Below are 21,314 nucleotides of genomic sequence, written 5' to 3'. Positions count from 1 at the left end.
TTCATTTTTCCACCTTAATATATAGTTTGTAATTTCAAATATCTGTGTGAGAAGTTGCCTATGTTCTTCTCAACTTTGTTGTTATGAAGAGCAATGGGACTATCCTATCACAATGCTTAAATCTGAATATAGTACTTCACATTAAATTTAGTTACTGTACTTAAAAGCTATACTACCATGTTAATTCATGGCCTTTTAGCTCTATAGACTAAAGAATCCTACTATTTTACTTTTGTGGTTTCAGAGCACAATTTCTGCAACATATCTAAAAGCTTCTCGTTGCAGGCATGTTTCATGAGCCTCATTATTTTTTATTTTATTTTATTCCCTGGCTTAACGTAAATTTAGATCTTGAAGGAGTAAACTGTACTGTTCCAAACAGCTAGCTCCTGTGGAATGTGTGCCATTGAGAGAGGGCTTTTTGTTTCATCTTACTTGGTGTATCACCAGTTACACTAGCAACATTTTTTGTGACTAGTCACCATAGCCATTTTCAGAATGATTTAAAAAGTAACTTCTAATGGTGATCACAGATCTGATTATATCCATATAGTTTTCAACTCAAGGATACCATTTCACACTGTTTAGTGATTCCAGTTTCACTGATTAAACCACTTCTGTGGTTTCTTCATTTTTGCTAGCAAAGCAGTCAGCTTGGTAATCAAATTATTTTCTGAACATTTAAATAGGCAATGTCTGCTATGTTTTCTTCATCTTTCAGACATTTTGCTTTGTTTTTTAGACTGTTCCTTGCTTTTCTTTATCTTGGTGTGTCCTTGGTAAAGCAGTCCCTTTTCAGATCCTTTCTTGCATCCTAAGTGTTGCTGGAACATATCTATTATGGGCTGAGGAATTTTATTTATATGTGTAAGAGAGAAAGTGCTAGAAGACAAGGAACTCTGTAATATTGAAGAACATGTCACATTCCTTTAGTCAGGTTTTTAAAGTAAAATAATTTTAAGACATGATAAAAATAACATCATTACTAAACATTCAGTGCTTTTAAGATTTGTTATTCTTAGTTTTTCTTTCAAGAATAGGTCCCAAATAACACCTGACAATTAAAATTTAAAAGAAACTAAGTTTGAATGTTTCTACTTGGTTAAAGTGGATTTTTGTGTTCCTTCTGTCTTGTGTTCTCTGTGCTGGTGCACTGTGTCCAACCATCCTTCCTTCGCTATTTAATTTTAGGGGATATGTGTTTTTCCATTGTTAGCTGAAATAAAGAAGTACTATGCATTGCATAATCAGCAATGCAGTTAAAAATAACTTCAGAACTGAAGTGCATTATGCTCTTGATCTTCCTACTGGGTCGATGCCGTAATCCTAATTGACCGACTACTGCTGAACATTTACATTTCTCATTCAAGGGTTTAAACTTTAAATGGCATGTGTGACATTGAAGCTATTTAAGGAAGTGTCTTGCTCACCTGGTCAAACACCCATTCCTCACTGCATTTTGCCAATTCAATCCATTTTAGATGTAACCTCGGGTATGGTGAAAGACCCACCGGACGTCTTGGACAGGCAAAAATGCCTTGACGCTCTGGCTGCTCTACGCCACGCTAAGTGGTTCCAGGTTCGGAACATCATTTTACTTTCTTCTTGTAGCCTTATGAGAGATTAGTTCAGTTGCAATATGAATGTTTAACTGTGTGAAAACACTCAGCGTTGTTCATGCTAATAATACTTAATATTTCTCTGGTCCCTAAATTTTAACTGTAGGAGGTTGAGTATGGAGGAGCTGCTTTATGCAGTTATTGCACATTTGACATCATTTTTTTTTCCAGTCATTGAGAAGGCGATGTTGAAAGTTTGACTCGCTTGGGGTGATCATATGTTGTATATTTGTTATATATTCCATAAGGCTGCAGAGTAACTTCGCTTTAAATAATGGAATATGTGTTTAAAGCTTTGTGTTTAGATTTAAGACTTTTTTTTTCTATTTCTTTTAGTGCATTAAGTGTAGGGAATGAAAGGTGAGAAGCAACTGTTTGGTTTAGTGACTTTGCGTTCTGGCAAAGGCACAACAAAGAAACCAAACAGATTCCCTTGACCTTTCAGTCTCTATACCTTCTTCTTAGATCTTTACTTTATCCTTTTTATTTCTAATATAGAAAGATACTGTATTTATTGTTTCAAATGAACGTGGGTCAAAGTGTATAGGGGATCAAGAAATGTTATTCTTGTATAACCTGTGCACTTTGACTTCTACCACCTTAAATTACTAACCCTGTATAAAATACTGCTGTAAATGGCAGCTCACGGAATAAAGTTGTAGAATGATTTGTTTCAATCTTGTATCTGAGCTTCCATTGAACAGTGGTGTTTTAGTCTTTCAACAAGTCCTGTTTGCTATGGGTTCAGGGGTTAATTAATTAGATTTTGTATTGCTCTCAAGGCTAGAGCTAATGGTCTGCAGTCCTGTGTGATTATCATACGTATTCTTCGTGACCTCTGTCAACGGGTTCCTACTTGGTCTGATTTTCCAAGCTGGGTAAGTAATGTTTTTTTAATGAGTCTTCTTAATAAAGATTTTACTACAAGAAGATTATAGGGAAGTGTTAATACAATTTTTAAATTCAGACTTTTTCAATACGTAATGTAGGGTTTTGTTTGGGATTTTGGGTTTGGTTTTGCTAACAAATACTCCAGATTCCATCTTAAAATACAGTTTTCTGAGGTTTTTTTATTTGAAGATGGAAGTTACTGGTTTTTTCCAAAAGAAATTTTCTTGTTCTTTTCTATTCTTTGTGGTTAGATTCCTGTTCTAGGTTTTAGCAATTTTTCCTTTACTCTATATAAAAGAACCTATTTTTTTCTAACCACCTACTCTGAATTGCTTGGAGTTTGCTGAAACATATTTAAAATAATATGTGTTAACAGAACTCGAAAGAAAAAAGTAATTCTTATGATTATTATGTCTCTTTCGCAAGGTGAAATACCACAGTACTTCAGTACAGCCTGTGGTTGTGTTATCATCATATTTCAGTCAGTGTCACTTAAATCTCAGGGTTGTATCAGGTCACCTTTCATAATTCAGTTGAGTGTTCTTGCAACATTCTTTTTGTATTGTCTACCTTACAAATGCTCCAAATACTAACAGGTGGACAATATGTGGATTGGACAAAGTTAGTCGGAAACAAATACCTGAAATATGCATCATGTGGAAGTAAACTTAGCTCTGACTGTTGTGTTTTACAGACCAAACCATTTGCACTATGCTGCTTCCTTCTCAGTTTTGACAGGAAGAGCACTAACATTGTTTTGATCAGTTGACTTTATTTAGATGAGAAATATTTTACAACTCCACTAAGTCTGCAGACAGTTTTATTAAATTACTTCTAATAATATTTATTGCTTCTGGAAAGGAAGTGGAGCAGTAATGTCTGTTTTTTAAAATATTTAAATGGAAAAAAACTAGTGCCAGTTTCAGTACTGCATTTCATGAAAAGTACACTAAACAAATACAGCTTCAAAGATGCCAAGTGCTCTCTTAATATCACTATGGTACTGAGTTGCCAGAGAATGAACCTTGGCATACTTTCGGAAAAGTATCCTTACAGCTGTTGCAGCACAGAGCAGGTATATGGGTGAAGAACAAGGAATGTGGTTTCTTAACTCTCACATTATGTGTTCCAAGGCACATCCAGAAGGGCAGAGAGATAAGAAGCAGCGTGTCAGACCTTGCTGTGTCTCAGTTCTCTCCAAAAGTGATTCCTGATTTGTTCCTGGTGCCTGAGCATTCTCAGTGCAATGGATCAGCGCTGAACTGTAGTCAGCTCTTCTTTTGGCCTGTAGGAAAAATGTTACTAATAAAAACAGTAACAAAATGAAAGTGGTGATTTCAGCCAGTATGGATGGAATTGCACAGATTGGAGTAATGCAGTTTTCTGAATACAGATATTCTCCTACCCTCTATATTAGAAACCTTTTACAAATGAAAGAGATGACAGAGCTTTTTTGAAAAAAAACATGAGTAGTTGAAAAATAGAAGTTAATGGGAAGCCTGAATGCTCACAGTAGTAGCATTTCATGTACCTAAAAGTAGAAACTACATTAGAAGAATTTTGTCAGGTTCCTACACATCATTCAAATTTGAAATCCAGCCTTTTGTCCACATAAACACCAGGACATCATAATTCACATTTTCCTAGGACTGAGTTATAGACCTCAGTGTATTGTATGAGCATCCAAAAGAACTAGGTTTTAATATATGCAAATCCAAGATCTGCTTTTTTTTCTTGACTGATGCACTTTGTTTCCTACTTGAAAACATCCTAATTACTTTTGCCAAACCCTGACTGATACAGCAGGAATATGGAAATAACATGCTCAAGAATTGAAATCTGTCAGTTAAATGGAGCTAAAATAGAAAGGAATGGGCAGCCTTAATGATTAGCACTGCCTGTAGTTACTTGCATATATCAGAATAAATATTTACACCTTGAAAGGAAGAAGAAAAGATATAATTTAAACAACTGTAGATTTGGTGAGGAGGACAAGGTCCAAACAAGTGCCTCCAAAAAACCTACTAAAAACTATTATTTGAGAAATAAACTTGCCAAAGAGGTGGCAGTGAAACATTTGTCTAATTCTGGGAAAGAGATCTAGGAGAAGTTAGTTGTTTCTTTTACAAATACTCTTATAGGTTCTGCTGGGAAAAAAATAGTGTCTCATAAAAGTGAACAATGGAAATATTCATGGAAAAAACATCAGTACTTAAAACACGGCTAATGATTTAAACCATTTTAACTAACATCAAATAATGTATACATTTCAGAATGTATACATTCTGAAAATGAAATTTATACATTCAGAAAATATATTTATCATAGAGGTTTTTTTATACTTGTTTAACATTTGAGTTAGTGTTGCTTACTAACCAGGAGAAAAATTGCTTTGAGCTTTAGTTTTGCTAAACTGAAGGACTAGTGAGGATATTAAGCATTTTAAGGACATTAAATTTTTGATGTTTTAAGTTTCTGTACTCTTGAAGAAAAATCTATTTCTATTTTTGAAAGCATCCTGTTTCATTAGGTATGCTGTGTACTGTATTCATGTGGCTGACAGAATCGAGTGTTTCATACTCTCAAAAATGGCTGGACAAGTTGTCTACCTGTATATGTAGGCTACTACTGTATACATTTCTACAAAATCACTGAAAAACTTGTGACGGGAAGAATCCCATCATAGAATCACTGAATTGTTCAGATTGGAAAAGACCTTGAAGATCATCAAGTCCAATTGTTAATCTAGCACCACTAAACCATGTCCTTAATTGCCATATCCACATGTTTTATGAACACTTCAGGGATAGTGACTCTGTCAACTCCCTGGGCACCCTGTTCCAATGCTTTGCAACCCTTTCAGTCAATTTTTTTTTCCTAATATCCAATCTAAACCTTTTCTGATGCAACTTGAGGCCATTTCCTCTTGTCCTCTCATCATTTATGTGGGAGAAGAGACCACCCCTCACCTGGCTACACCGTCCTTTTAGGTGGTTATACAGAACAATAAGGTCACCCCTGAGCATCTTTTTGTCCAGGATAAACACCACCAGCTCTCTTAGCAGTTCCTAACAGAACTTTGTGCTCCAGATCCTTCCCCAGCTCTGTTCCCCTTCTCTGGACACATTCCAGCACCTCAGTTTCTTTCTTGTGAGGGTCCCAAAACTGAACTCAGGATTTGAGCTGTGGCCTCACCAGAGCCCAGCACAGAGGGGCAGTCACTGCCCTGGTTCTGCTGGCCACACCACTGCTGATACATTCAGGATGTCCTTGGCCTTCTTGGCCACCTGGGCACATCCAGCTCGTGTCCAGCCACTGCTGACCAGCACCCCCAGGCCCCTTCCCACTCAGCAGCTTTCCAGCCACGCTGTCCCAGCCTGGAGCTCAGGGGTTGTTGTGAGCCAGGGACAGGAGCCAGCACCTGGCCTGGCTGAACTCACACAACTGGCCCTGGCCCATGGATCCAGCCTGTGCAGATCCCTCTGCAGAGCCCCCCTGCCCTCCAGCAGATCAGCACTCACACCCAGCTTGGTGCCATCTGCAAACTGGCTGAGGGTGCTCTTGATCCCCTCATCCAGATCATCAATAAAGATAAACAGGACTGGGCCCAGCACTGAGCCCTGGGGGGACACCAGCAGTGACCAGCTGTCAGTATCAGTACTCATTGTTCACCTGGCACCACCTTTCTTTTTGTTCATCTTTATAAAATAACTGGGGTTTCTTTCCATTTTAATTGAAACTGTTTTACAATGTGTAATGTTCTTCATAATTCAGGATTCAAAATTCGCTACTGAGGAATAGTAACAGCTTTATTCTGTCTTAGTCTATCTTCTAATTTGGCTAAATCCTCCTGTTGTTTGTCTAGGCTATGGAGCTGCTTGTGGAAAAAGCAATTAGCAGTGCGACTGGACCACAGAGTCCTGGAGATGCACTGAGAAGAGTTTTTGAGTGTATATCTTCAGGAATAATCCTTAAAGGCAAGTTGCTGTTTATGTGTACATATACTTAACTAATCTGTAATCTTGCTCGTAATAACGTAAAGATGTGTTACTAATTCCCCTGATTATTGTAGGTGGTCCAGGCCTTCTGGACCCTTGTGAAAAAGATCCTTTTGATACACTTGCTGTAATGACAGATCAGCAACGCGAGGATATTACTTCAAGTGCACAGGTAAGGAAATGTAGTTGTGAAGTAACTTAATACAATAGATGGTTTTGGTTCTGTTTTCTTTTTTTAATGTTGCTTTATATTGGACATGAGGTTTTTTTGGTTTTTTTTTCAGAATGTGGTTGGACCAGTCTTAAGCTAGGCATTGAATATACCACAGGAGAGGATGTTTGTAGTGCTCATTATTGCACTAAAATAAATATATTTTCCTAAATAATTTATAGCATTCTCATCTATATCTATATATGTAGAGCTGTAAACAGGCTTACTCTACAGCAGTATGCTACTAGACTGGAAATTTTATAAATAAATCTGTGTAAGATTCATATAATAGTTACGACCATTCATGCTTGCAGTTTAAGAGGTTACTGCCTCTGCCTCTTCATTTGATCCTTTTGCTAATGATTCCTGTGCACGTGTCATCTGATATGACATGTGAAAAGCCTTGGCTGCTTCAGTGCAAGCCCAGAAGCCCAAACACATGTACATTAAGCTAAGATGCTACACTTACAGAATCAGCAAAAGCAACATACACGTTTTATTGTGTTGTTTTTGTTAAGGGACAGAAAGATGGAATAATTAGAGCTAAGGGTAATATCACACACCACTGATATTCTTCCCTAATTTTTTGACAAAGTGCTCAAAATGAACATTTGTTTGTAACACAAGTGATTTTCTGTACTGTTTTTCTAGTTTGCACTGAGACTCCTTGCGTTCCGTCAGATACACAAAGTTCTAGGAATGGATCCATTACCACAGATGAATCAACGCTTCAACATCCATAATAATCGTAAAAGGAGAAGGGACAGTGATGGGGTTGATGGGTTTGAAGCGGAGGGAAAGAAGGACAAAAAAGATTATGATAACTTTTAAAAATGTTGGTCATCATTGCTAATATTGATGGTAATGAAAAGTCCATTTGTTGCCTTGCTTTTACTTCATTCATAATGATGTCTGTTTAAAACATCCAAAACCAGCTTCTAAATTAGATTTGGAAGAGAACAACCTAGCTCTTCTGTGAGATTCTGAATATTTTAATTGGATGTACTGTAACAGACAAATTATGGATGGAAAGACTGCAAATGGAAACTTGTCATAGGAAAACATAGTTTTCCCTCACTGCATTTTCTTTAAATGTGTTGCTAAGTTTAGTATCTTTTCTTCTTTTTTTTTTGGTCTTTTTTATTAACAAGTGCATTGTCTTCCTATCTTGACTGTATTTAACGCAGCATTTGTGCTTCTGTTGCTATGTGTATTTTGACTTTTTATTTAGAAGTATTTTTGTTTGCCTTTGACACTAGTTGTATGAGTTACTTTGTGTTAGGTAGTAAAACAGTTCCCCTCCCAATTAATATTTTGCAGAAGTTTTTTTTTCCTTTTTTTGTAAAGTGAGACTGCAGGATCATGTTTTTTTCTAAATGTGAAGGGGTTACAACACATAATTGTCCTGCCATTTGAGTGCTCAGAATTAAATGTTTTTGCCAATCTTGTGGCATTTGTCTCCTTAGTGTGATATAACGGTGTAATTAAGACAAATTTGTGTTAATCTAATCGAGTTTGCTGTTAGTTGTGCATTAGCAGTATAAAAGCTAATATATACAGTATGGTCTTGCAACAGTTTTAAAGCCGCTACATAATTGATCAAAGATTTGCATGATGGGTTTTGTTTTTTTTTTTAATAGAAGGGCTTTAAAAACTATTATCTTAGGTTAAATGCATAGGTCTTTGTATGATTGACTTCGTGACATAGCAAGGCCAAAAAATAACTTTCTGAATTTCTTTTCTCAACAAGCAAAGGTGGGCATTTTCCATTTAGACAAAGTTAGTCATTCTTTTCAGTCAACTTTGTCAATATGGTATTAATGCCTCTCAGCCCTTAAAATAAATGTTTGTCATATCAGTGCCTGTGAGGTTATTCCTTATATCTGTTCCTGTATAAACTTTCTGTGATTTTTTTCAATAATTCACATTTTAAAAGTGAAGTATTACTTAAAAAGTGAAGGTTATCAAAGAAAAAAACCCAGAAAATTATTTGCTGTGGCCATAGTGTATGCTTATGTCTCTTTCAAAAATCTAAATATAGCAGTGGTGTAAGTAAAGTTACATCATACTGTTGATGTATGCTCTGGTACACAGGTGTGATTTGTTGTCACAGCACTACAGTGGAATACACAAATAAAAGTTAAAATTTATTAAATTACTAAAATTCATTACACACTGGAAACTGAAGTTTCACTTACTCTGTTAAATGTGTATTATGCTTTGTTGCAAACCCATAAAACACAGATTAATATAGACTAACATTCCGGTAGGTACTTTATTGATGGCTGTAGGAGAGTATCACATGTGACAAAGATAATTTGTTATTTCTGATACCGTTTATTAAGAAAAGCCCAACTTCTGTTCCATTTCAAGGTCGAATTTATCTTTGACCTTTTTAATAAGCAACTATTGGAGCAGGGGGCATGTTTCTGTTCCCAGCATCTACTGCTAACCAGTGTGGGCCTATGGAATAAAAATACAATATTTTAGAAAAATAGAGGGAATCTAAAGACCTAAAAAAGAAAAACATTTAATAAAAGTGTTCTGCTAGCATCAGAGTGCAATTTTCAAGGGAGTGATTATAAGGGGTTAGCATATAAAAGTAAAGCTTTCTCATTGTAGGAAAGCTTTCTAAATAATTAAAAATACAAAAAGCAGAAATGCTTTGAAGTTACTTTAAAAAATTACACTCATTTTGTTGTCCAGCCTTCATGCATAGCTCCAAGCATATGCTTGTTCTAGGGGATATCTTGCTGCCATCGTGTCTAGTTAGCCATTACTATTTATTTTGAAAGCTACAGGTGCTATTCATGTGGCTAGTTCAACTCCATACCAAAGTTTCTTTCCTCATAAAGCAAACTTGTCTATTCAGGAATGTGACCCTAACATAGGATTAAAAAGGTCAAAGATGTATTTTAGATTTTCTGTATTTTTGTTCTACTGGCTTTTAGCTCCTAACCAGTTTCTGGATCTTTTGAAATATTGTATACTTAAAGTGATTCCACATTAAATATGAAGCTGTGACCATGATTTTTGTGCTGTGTGGTGAAAGGTGAATTTGCAGTTTATTTCTGGTGTTCATGCCCATCTTAATGGATAACTGCTGACTCTTGTTAACAAATCTAAGAATGTAAAAACAAGGTTTTCAAAGTACAGAGCTAGCTTTGACTTAAATACTACACTGTGCACTTGGGAAGGCAAAACTGACTAAATGAGCATTTTAATACCCTGTGTTTTGGTAATGCTAGCAGTTTGCTAATAATCACTCTTCACATTTCAGCAGTGCTGTGTGTTAAATCCCACAATTATAAACTCTTTAGTCCTCGTTCACAAAAGGGAAATATACACAGAAAGGATATTTCCCCCCCATGCTCATCTTAGAGGAACAGTTTGTCAACATGTGAGCTGTTCTGTTTCAAAGCTTTCTTGAATTTTGACTTGTCTTCCTAGTTCATAAGTGTGTCCTGTCTGTGAGCAGTGTGGTTTCACATGGATCTGTGCATAAAGGCACTGCTAGAAATCAAAGTCTGTTAGACATAGTCCATCAACTTCTTGCCCTTTTATGAAATGCTAGATGAACAGTTAAACTTGCAGAAATATTGAATATGATAGGTTCATTTGCAGCTTTTTAGTACTTAAAATTTTTCTGCCTAGAAAACTTCCAACAGTTGGAGTCAACTTTAAATATTCCTGCAAAAATGTGCATGCATATTTAACATTCTTATTGCTAGTTGAATATTTGCTGATCATTAGTCTGCTAAGTTGTCACACAATGCCAAATTCATATTTAAACGGATTTGAATAGTGTAGCATTAATAGTGGTGGGCAATAGGCAAAGCTAGCAATGGTTTCTTCCATTTATATTTCAGTTTTACAAAGTACAGTGACAGAGTCAAGAAAAATATGTATCTTCCTTCAATTTTTTTTAATGACAGCTGTAAGCCAAAGAGCCTTCTAGCCAAAAAGGCTAGTGAATTAAATTTCTCCTGGGAGATTCTTTTGTAGATCTCAGAAGATCTTTTTATCCTTCAGTGTGGTATTTCTCAGACTTTCAAATGAAAGAGATAGCTGGTCTTTTTGGGAAAGAAAAAAAAAATCCAAGAAGTGTTTTTGATAGACTTACTACAGCAGTTTTGATTTATATCAAAATGAAAATCAGATTTCATTCTATAAATATCTGTTAATCCGTATTCGGACATTTTGTTCCACTTTTTTCGCTTACATTCTGAAAGTCTGAGAGAAGCTTGCTGTTGTTTATTGAACTTTCTGATTATTTACAGTTTGCATTTGAAGAAACACTGCTCTAATAATACTCAACAAGTGTCCAGTTGCTACCAAGGGCAAAAGCCACTGTTTTTTATGGACTGGCAGCTCTTGCTGGGGATGTTGACCCTGCACAGTGCACACCTTCATGGTCCTTACATACCTGTGTTAGTAAGGGTCATAATATAGAAAGATATTTAATTGTTTTCTTAAACTTCTGCAAAGCCATGGCCACCAGTATTTATTGCAGGGTAGTTTAAAGCATACCAGCTTGCAGAGGCACAGCCACTAGCTTAAATACTTTCATATATATTCTGCATCAGTCCTGTTTGAGGTTGATACCTTGAATCACAATAAACAAAGGATGGCATCAAGAAACCTTTGTGGATTTTGTAAGTTTTATGTAATTAAAAATCTAGGACTGCAGAACAGAGTAACTGACCAAGATAAAAAGAAATGGGGTTTTTTTCCTACAGTAAAAAGGTTACTTTAACATTAAAAGTGAGACGAAAGGCCTCTTGTTTTGACAAGAGAATCACAAACCTTGCTCCATATATAGTCTCTTTTATTTTCTCTATGCTGTATTATGTTTCTGTCAATAGTATGGATATATAATCAGACTATGTAAGATAGCCTTATCACAGACTTTACTTCCGGTACACATTTAAGTTTGATAAGTAATTTAAGTAATTTAATTTAAGTAATTTTCTGGTTATACAAGTTAATGAACACTGTGGGAGAAATGAAGGTGGCATCCTGAATACAGTGGTTTACTATGTGTTACATGCTCCTGGGCTATGTGCTGCTCCAAAAGGGGATGGGTTTCTCAGAGGTGAAGGCCCACAGCTGCCAGTCCTACATGGATACCTCAGCATGGCTTAGGATGTAGAGAATGTCACTGCTTAGGTAACTACTTCATATTTTCACACATGAGAGAAAAGCCAGGTACATCTAAGAACTGGAGCTAGAGTGATCTAGGATGTGGCCACCATAATCATGTGAAACTGCAGCTTCAGGAAAGTGGGATAATCATGGTGCTATCAGCAGCAGAGGGTGCTTGGCACAAGAAAAGTGACTGTATTAATTTAATGCCATCCCACTTTCTACCAATAACTTCAATAATTTCTTTTATTTCTAAGTGGAAAGGGAACAAAATACAATAGAACAGACTTTTCTGTATTGACAGGAAGGGACCTACAGTCATTGTCCAGTCACTTGCCTGTCCACTCAGGGCTGGCCAAGTTCCAGCACGTTGCTAAGGGCACTGTCAAGGGCCTTTGAACACTGACAGACTGGGGCATCAACCACTTCTCTAGGAAGCTGTTCCAGTGCCTGACCAGCCTCTCTTTATAGAAATGCCTCCTAATGGCCAGGAAAGCGCTCCCGGTGCAGCTGTGAACTGCTCCCTCATGTCCTGTCCCAGGATTACAGGGAGGAGAGCTCAGCAATTCCCCATGCCCTTCCCCTCTTCAGGAAGCTGCAGAGAGCGGTGGGGTTACCCTTCAGCCTCCCTTTCCCCAAACCAGACGAGCCCAAATTCCTCAGCTGCTCCTCAAGGAAGTTCCTTCCAGCCCTCCCACCAGCTTTGTTTTCCTCCTGGGGACACCTTCAAGGACCTTCCCATCCTCCTCCACCTGCAGGGCCCAGCAGGGCCCAGGTGAGGCTGCCCTGAGGCTGAGCCCAGCGGGACCATCCCCTCCCTGGGCCGGCTGGGCTTAGGGATGGGGTTTGTCCTGGGGGCTGCCCTGGCACTGCTGACCCACCCTGAGCCCAGCATCAGCCAGCCCCATACCCTCTCTGCAGGTCCAGCCACTCCTCTCCCACTTCATCCCTGTGCTTGGCATCACCCCATCCCTGGTGCAGAATCCAGCGTTTGAACTTCTTAAATTTCACTCCATTAGAAAAGGTGTGGGGGGAACAAAACCAAAAACCAAACAAGAAAAATGGTAGCAGAAAGAACAGAACTAATTCAATAGGTCCAACTCAAGAAATAAGATGGGTAAGGCCATTAGAGAGCTACAAATCAAAAGTAAAATTAAAAGGAAAAAAAATACATCAATACTCAACAACAATCAGCTCCAAAAATAGTGTAAGAAATCAAAGATAAAGGCTCTGTTTCAGCAGAGGGCATGATTGGCTACTCATGCAGCAACTGCAGCACTCCACAAAAACATAGAAGAAAAAAGAAGCTCCAGGTGATTAAGGAGTTTAAGGCTGAAATGGTTTAGGCCAGTGGAACTGAGATGTTAAATGTGTTACATTCCATGTATGGCAAGTGAGCTGTGGGAAAAGGTGAAGGAAAAGCTGAAGAGTTTTTACTGATTTTTCATGCATCTCTCCTGCTTCACAGACAGAACTACATCTGGACTCCATGCCTTGCTCTCTTGGTTGTGAATGGAGAGTGTTAAAGAGTGTGTGAGGACACTTCCCCACACACTTGGAAAGCTAAGTGAATGCTCCACAGCCAAAAAGAAAAGTGCAGTTTTATGTGCCAAATCCTCAGGGCTGTGTTTAAAGTGTCCCTGTGTGCTCCCAGCAGCAGAGAGCGCTGTGTCCTCAGCAGTAGCTCCCACTGGAAAGCCAGAGCTCGTTCTCACCTTTCTGTGCACAAAGGGAAAACTGTGATGTTTTAGCTATTACAGCATTCCTCTCTGTTGATAAAGTATGCATTTTAAAATAACTTTAAAATTATTCTTTAACGATGCACCAAAGTAATCATGGCAGCGAGACCTCAAATAAAATCTGCTAATGATTTAGAAGACAACAGTGGTTATAAACACAGCCAGGACTGTGTTTCCTATATTCTGAATAAATTAGAAGTAAATACTTTAGGGGCGTAAAGAAATTATACAAGTCAGAGGAGGCATAGCAGAAGGAAGAAGAGATTCGATTTTGAGTCACTGAGGGCTGCAGAGAAGAAATTCTGCAAAGTAAGGATTCCCACTGAGGACGGCAACCTGAGAAAGAGGTTATAAAGGGAGAGTTGATAAAATGTGTGTTAAAAGACTGGATCTGGCAAATCATTGAGAACAGGAGGAGAGGGACATCTCAGATACAACTCTTGTGTGAGGGGGTAGTGTGTGGTTTTCCTTTCTTGTATCCATTTCTTAAGAAATTTCTTGCAGCTGCTCTCAGGGGTGATTTCAGGGCAATAGATTCAGGATAAACATTCCTTACATGACAGTGGTAAATCATAAATCAGAATTCTGGATGCTTTAACTAATGTCCCCAGCAAGTTCTCCAGCATATCCAAAGGCATAAGATACAATTTACAAGCTATGGGACCAGTTCAGAGCTCCTGTTACAGGAGCAGCCAGGGCTGAAGTGTTTTCCAAGAAGCAGTGATGCATTCAGAGAACACAGATCTTAAACCCAACGGTTTGGGACAAAGTCCATGCAATAAAATTCCGCCAGTCCTCTGCTGGTTTATATATTCTCCCTGAGGAAAAGTCCCTCTACAAATTTCACCCAGACACCAGAAAAAAAATAAATTTAAAATAAATTCTTTCCATAGAAAATCTGGAGTTCTGGAAGTGCAGGTGATTTCTGAAATCCTCAAAAAAAAGTTTCCAAATACCCCTCTGACATTCAGGCATGACAGGTTGCCATATGGATATCAGTATGAATATTTTAATTCTAGCATGAATACATTTTAATTCTAGAAAGTTTGACCAAGGAACTTTCCAAGAGCCTGAAGATAAAAAAACGCAGCAATTGCAAAGAAAAATACTCTATTAAATCAGAAGCATTTGCTAACATGGATTTATGAGATTTCTTTTACAAGATTTGGTGCTTCTATGAAGTTTGCTGCTTCAAAGACTCGTTTGTCTTAGCCAAATAGAAGTGTGCCTTGTTTAGACAACGGCCTATTTGAAGTCAGGAACAGTAAAGGGAAGTCTCTAGACTCATGATTGTGTTTTGCCATGAGTCCAAAGAGCATGTAGCCTTCCTGCAGGGCTAGGTTTGTGCCTGTTTCTCAGATTATCTGGGCTGGATTTTTTAGTTGCGGCAATTGTATGGGAGGTGGGGATGACAGCGTGAGTTGGATGGCTTATTTCACTACCTGACATCCATGATTACTGACACACACATGCATTTTGTATTAGGAAATCAAAGCCAAGAATAAGTCAAGGGCCTGGTGGGCAAAGTAAAACCAGCACATTTTTTCACTGCAGTCTTGCACTAGATACCATTTTCACTGATAAAGGAAAGAACAGAAGAGCCAGGACACAGGCAGTAAAAACTTTCAAGTCTGTATGTGTCCTTCCCAAAGAGAAGAGGAAACTGTGTAGGCCTCATAACGAGCATTTCTCCCCATGGATATGCTGGAACTGACCCATCATGTACCCTGTAATTCGGACACTTGATGGTTCTCACTAGCTTTGCTTTGCTTCTCCTCATGCCCAGCAGGAAGAGTCCTGCACAAGTGCATCCATGTAACTAGATGGACCAGATTCCTAGCTAGTGACAGACTGCTGGACATCTTTCCCAAGGACTTTTCATCCGCATTTCATTTGGAGAAGTGACTTGGGAAGAACGAATCAGGGCTGCCTGAGGACACCTTGGCAGATTTTTTCCACCACCTAGCTTAGGGACTGCCATCAAACTGGGAGCTGGATGTTGCTTTTTTTCTTTTCTGGGATTCATTCCAAGACAGAAGGGTCAATTCAAACCTTTGATATCAGGAGGGCCATACTTAAATTTATCAGTCTTGTTATTTATGGGCTCATGATCCTTAGGACCTCCCTTTGCACTGCAGGTTTAGAAGAAACAAGGGTGAGAGAGAGAGAGAGCCCTGATGTAATTTTGCCTTGCATCCAGCCATGGTGTAGGCTTTTTTCCAATGCAGATGGGGTTTGGCTCACCCTTTGTGTACTATTAAGGATAAGAAATACCCAATCTGAAGTAATTTCTGTTCACAGCATTTTGGAGAATAAAATAAAGAAGTTCACCACATGACAAAGAAGTCTGTGTCTGCCCACAAACAAGTAATTGTGTTTGCCTCAAAATAGCTAAAAAAAGGTGGGGAACTTCCCTAGCCCTTGTATTCTTGTTTGTGACACCCATGCTTTCCTGGGTGAGTAGAGTTATTAAAAAGTTACTCACTTCCTCCTCTCCCACTTGCAGCTATTAGGAGAAGCTGATTTTGCTATTCAATGTGAGGTGCTTTGTTCCCTGAGTTTTCACGACTCTCACAGCAATATTTTGTTTTCCATCCTCAAATTTAAGACATGTAATTCCCAGCTGCATCTCTATGGCTAAAGTAAACACTCTGGTCCAGGGTGTGTTCTCAGCAGTTAATGCCTTTGTCCCACTCTCCATGGTGTAGTTGTTAATTTGGTTTTGCACTCTTCTGTGTGCATGTTTTGGAACTGTATGTCCCAAATGGCAGATGAACCTCGCTGGTTAGAATGGTTAGGAAAGTTAGCTCTGGAAGGCCCTGGTAGAACAAAAACATTCAGTAATTAAGGGATGGACACAAAATGGCGCTGGTCTGTAGTGCTACCCCTGAAGGAAGTGCTGTTTGCCATCTGAGTCATGATGTGTGCCATGTGGGACACCCCAGATGGCTTTACTTAAGAAAAAATTGCATCTCTTCAACCACCTTCAGGGGGAACTGGGCACATAGTGTCTCAGGACTGAGACGTGGGATGGAACAGGAATTAGAGCCAGATATTTCAGCTGAGGAAAGCTATAGTAGATCTACTTTCCCTTTACCCAGAGAGATTAGGTTCTCACAATGAGCAGTAGAAAACTGCTTAAGAAATTGAATCACACAACACAATCAGTACAGAAAAGCCACTGCAACAAAGATAAAACATAAAAGGTTTATAAAGGACAGCATTACACAATATCTGACCATATACTTCAAAAATGGGCTAATCTCAAAGGTGACAGGCTGCAATCTGAACCAAGTTCAGAAAGTATTTCCTGAAGGGCACTGAAAGAACTGGAAAATGAAAATGTCACTCTATTAGAAGTCAGTATTAGAAGTAGTATCTTAGAGCAGAGCCCTTTTATGGTTTTTGTTGTTGTTTTCTTTTTTTTAGAATTGTCTCAATTTGCCGAAAGCTAGCATTCATGACTTTTCTCAGAAAATTCTCTTAGCCTGTATAAAGCAGAGGTAACTGCTGGCTGTCTATAGACTGATTTGGTGACCTTTTCCCAGAGGAAACAGAACATTCCTCATTTCTGATTTTATCCCTGAGAGTTCCCAGTAATCTGGCTTCCAGCTTCATCTTAAATCTTCTGTATTTCTTGGATACTTATTTCAGCCACTTTAGTGTGTTTTCTTAAAATACTGAAGTCCTTAACCGAGTTACTTAATTGAACAGTATAAATAGGGAATATCGGACCCAGCATGCATGGCAGATCTCTGTATTTAGGGTAAATCCAACACTTTGGGGACAGCTCCTCCCTTCTCAGCTGCACACGAACATCAGCAAGGCTCTGTGAAATGTCAGAGTAACTGTATGGGTACAACAGAAATACCCAGATTTGCACAACTAAGTGCAGTTCTTCCGGTAAGGCCCCCACAAATGAAAATAAGAAAAATCAAATTGTACACACAGGTAAATTTTCTGAATAGAAAGATCACGAAACCTTGACAAATAGCAATTGTTTGAGATCTTCTTTTGAGATGCTACGTCAAATTCTTTACCTTTGTCACCACTGGAGATTCATGTACTGAAAGTAGTTTCGAGATCTGGATCCAGCCATGATCAGAGTTCAAAGGGGAGCACAGCTGCAGATTCCTGCCTCTGATTTACTACTCTGGAATGGGAGTTATGCACACCTGTGACTTTGCAGGTCTGCAGCACTGCAAAGACTCCCTCTGTTTTCTTCAAAAAGAGGAAATGAGGAGTAGAAATTAGACATAGTCATGCAAGTTTGCTCAACACTCATGAATGGCTTTAAAAAATTACTACATCTGTCCTACCTATACCAAAGCACCCACAACACGCAGTGGCCTGTACCCCTTGAGTATCCAAGCACCCTTTGCACTCTCCAAGGCGTGAGATTTACAATGGTCCAGGCTCAGAAAAGCTGAAATGTGATACAAAGAGCTGTGTTCAGTGATCTTCACCAACTGTGCTCCAGATGCCTTATCCAGGATACTTCCCTTAGCCAAGGAAATGCTGACAAGGAGGACTGCCACAAAGGAAAATATGACATAGCACTTACAGTTGAGAGGATCACTGAAAGAAAACTGCTAGAGAAGCTGCAAACAGCTCCTTGTGTCTCCCTTCCATCAGCTGTTGTACCACTGAGCCTGGGCACAGCTGAGAATTCAGCCCAAAGAATTATTCAAATTAAAAGCACATGAATTTTTTAAACAAAGCATTTTCTCTTTATAGAAAGAGGAGAGCTGGTCTGTGAATTTCCCTCCTGCAGGCAGCATTAAATTCTGTGATTATACTTCTAGAAAGAGAAAAGTATCAGGATGAAATGGCAACAGTTAAATGCCATATATTCTTCACCCACTACAGACAAACTAGAACTTGGCTTTTAAAGTTTTACTGTTCTACATTTGCATGATTGTCATTGATTTACATATAAAATTGAACAAAAGTAAATTACATTATTTGATATGCTCTTTTTCTTTTTAATGGATTGAAAGTCATTGGCAGCATGGAACAACACTTCCCATTTAGAAGAAACATGGGAAGACACATCCTTTTAATACACTATTCCAGGAACTTCAGTTTATTGTAGAAATTTTATTTTAGAAGTCTTTATTAGTGAAGAGAACAATCCCAAATGATTGAACATCATTTAACTGTCTTATTTCCTCATTGGTGTGGAGCAATTTGGAACCACAAAGAGTGACTATGCTGAAGAGAGGGACCGTGTGAAAATGACAAAAAAGTAAGTATGTAAATACCTAAGTGAGAGGCAGTAGGTGACTATGGGGGGAGTGTAAAGACAAGGGGGGAAGGGAGGCACTCTGAAAGGCAAACTTCAGCCTGGCCGAGCTGAATTCCCGAGGTGCTCTGAGCACTGGACTGTCTTTGAGGCTGATTCTTAGCAAGGAATTTATTTACTGCCCCCACTGACTTTAGAAGGAACCTGTTTCCCCCCAGTGTCTGCAGGAAGAATCTACATAGATGAGGTGGCTGGGCTGAAGTTGACTTTTGTGAGTACTCCCCACAGACGCTCCAGATTTTAGAAGAGAAAGTGAGACTACATCGTTCTTCCTGGGGAGAGGGAAGAACATGGAAGCCCTTGGTGCTTGGTAATCTGCTGAGCACAGAGTCAGGGTTGCAGTTGGCCCTTTCAGATGCTAATGTTCTTCTCTGAATAAAGTTAACTTGCTTGCGATAGCTTTATTTCTTCCATTCCAGAAAAGATGAACTAAGGGGGGATCCAAATCCGGCCCCCAAATTCTAGCAAAAAAGGCTTCAAATCCCTTCTGCAATGGCTTCAGTCCCACCCATTTTGCATCCTGGAGAGCAAACCCAAGGACAAAGCACTCCCTGTTCATCACCATGTGGGTATTTTGCTGATGGAGAATAGCAGTTACACTCAGATTTTTCTTTAATGTATGGCTTTTTTTCATGACAAGATGAAGAATGAATTCCCATATGCTGTGTGGGAATTAAGGCTCCTTTTGCACTTCCCATCAGAGTTAAGGCTCTGGCTTGGTGTCAAAACATCCCTTCCTCTTTGAAAAAAGCTATGTCAGTAAGCAGCTGATTTTTGCTTCAGCATGCTGTAAACCTCAAGATGTGCTGAGGTATTCATGCTATTCCCACTCTGAATTTGGGTATTCTAAAAGATTTTTTTAATACGTTATTCTCTTTCTTTAAGTACTAAATACACTGGAGAGCACGGAGTTGGTGTCCCATGTTTCCCCTCACCCTGGATTTGCACCAGTTTAATCCCATGGGGTGTACTTTTGACCTATGCTGCTGAGGTCAGATGCGACATAAGGAATGATGTGGAAGCAGCTGTGGAATGAAATATGAGAGCTCTTCAGTGTGGGATCCCATATGAGGATAGCCTTTGTTGTAAAACTACTAATGAAAGATAATCTCTGAGTTGTTTTGAGCTTTTTTTCCAGAGAGAAGGTGATTAAATCCAAAAGACTTCTCATTCCTTGACTTTGAAAACAGGCAAATTGCTTTATTTAACTTCATTGCTCCATTTAACTTTTATAAATACTGTCTTACAACTCCATGTAATTTTTTTTCTTCCTGCTGTAGTTTTCCTAGGCCTGGGTTTCGAGCAAGGTAAATAAAGTGAAGTATTAAAACAAAAAGAGGGGGGAAATTATGTGAAAAGTGCTTATCACTAATATTTGAAGGAGCTGTTGATATACACGTCCTATGGTCTAATGAAGTTTGTAAAGTATGTTTTATTTTTGTAAGAATGTTTCCATAAAGTCGACTCTGCACGAATTGTCGCCTGGGTTACCATTCGCCATTTGAATTGCTGGGTAGTCTTGCTGCATTGCCACAGGCCGCTTACAGTATTTGCATTGTTCTGTATCCATATAAAAATGAGGCTTTTAAAAGTAACCTACATACCAGTTAAACCTGGTGTATATTTGCAGCTCTGATTATACAGTGTTCAAAGACGACATTCCAGGGAGGCTGTGGCTGTAACACATTAAATAGGCATTGGGAAGAGGACTTCTTGAGATCTATCAGCAGTCACATTTGAGAGGGTTTTGAGGGTTATTTAGTGGAAAGCATGTTTTATGTCATTTTTCTTGCACTTCTCCTGCCATAAGTAAGACTGCATCTCGATGCCTTGTTCAGATTTTCCTTAATGCTGAGTTGCCTTCTGGGTGTGCAACAGATACAACACAGGCATTTGGCAGCTGAGTGAGAAACAGTGCAACAGATGAGTTAAACGAAGTTTAGATGCGATGTTAGGAATAAAGTCTTTACTGTGAGGGGGGTGACACAGTGCCACAGGTTGCCCAGAGAAGCTGTGCATGCCGCATCCCTGGCAGCGCTCAAGGCCGGGCTTGGACCAACCTGGTGGAAGCGTCCCTGCCACAGCAGGGGAGTGGATCCAGATGAGCTTCAAGGTCCTTTACAGCCCAAACCATTCTGCGATTTTATGACTTTATGGAAGTGACGGCTGGATCAAGGAACAGGCCAGGAGCGGGAGGTCCCGGCAGCTACACGAAAAGGTGCGTGGCTGTCCTTAAACTGAAAGGGTGGCGGGGGATCCCTGTTGGCCCCAGCCGCGCCCCGCAGGCCGAAGGCAGCGCAGAGCCGCGCGGGGCCCTCCCCGGGCAGAGCCGTGCCGTGCCGGGCCCTCGCCGGGCAGGACAGAGCCGTGCCGGGCCGGGCCGGGCCCTCCCCGGGCAGAGCCGAG

General features: G+C 39.3%; 1 protein-coding gene across 2 annotated transcripts in view; it reads left to right on the top strand.

Annotated features, from left to right (window-relative positions):
- ZFR (zinc finger RNA binding protein) overlaps nucleotides 1-9,743 on the top strand; it is a 46,864-nt gene extending 37,121 nt beyond the window's left edge. The window contains exons 16-20 of one of the 2 annotated variants that reach the window (XM_084224991.1): nucleotides 1,482-1,579; nucleotides 2,402-2,497; nucleotides 6,376-6,487; nucleotides 6,583-6,680; nucleotides 7,371-9,743. In XM_084224991.1, the coding sequence (XP_084081117.1) occupies nucleotides 1,482-1,579; nucleotides 2,402-2,497; nucleotides 6,376-6,487; nucleotides 6,583-6,680; nucleotides 7,371-7,550 (584 nt within the window). In that variant the 3' untranslated portion in view covers nucleotides 7,551-9,743. Of the gene's footprint in view, nucleotides 1-1,481; nucleotides 1,580-2,401; nucleotides 2,498-6,375; nucleotides 6,488-6,582; nucleotides 6,681-7,370 lie in introns of those variants that run through there. The other variant, XR_014616910.1, reaches the window with a different exon arrangement.
- Nucleotides 9,744-21,314: the final 11,571 nt, after the last annotated feature.

This window comes from Fringilla coelebs (genome assembly GCF_963513975.1).
Source record: "Fringilla coelebs genome assembly, chromosome: Z".
Lineage (NCBI taxonomy): Eukaryota > Metazoa > Chordata > Aves > Passeriformes > Fringillidae > Fringilla > Fringilla coelebs.
This window is presented reverse-complemented; position numbering and strand designations above follow the sequence as displayed.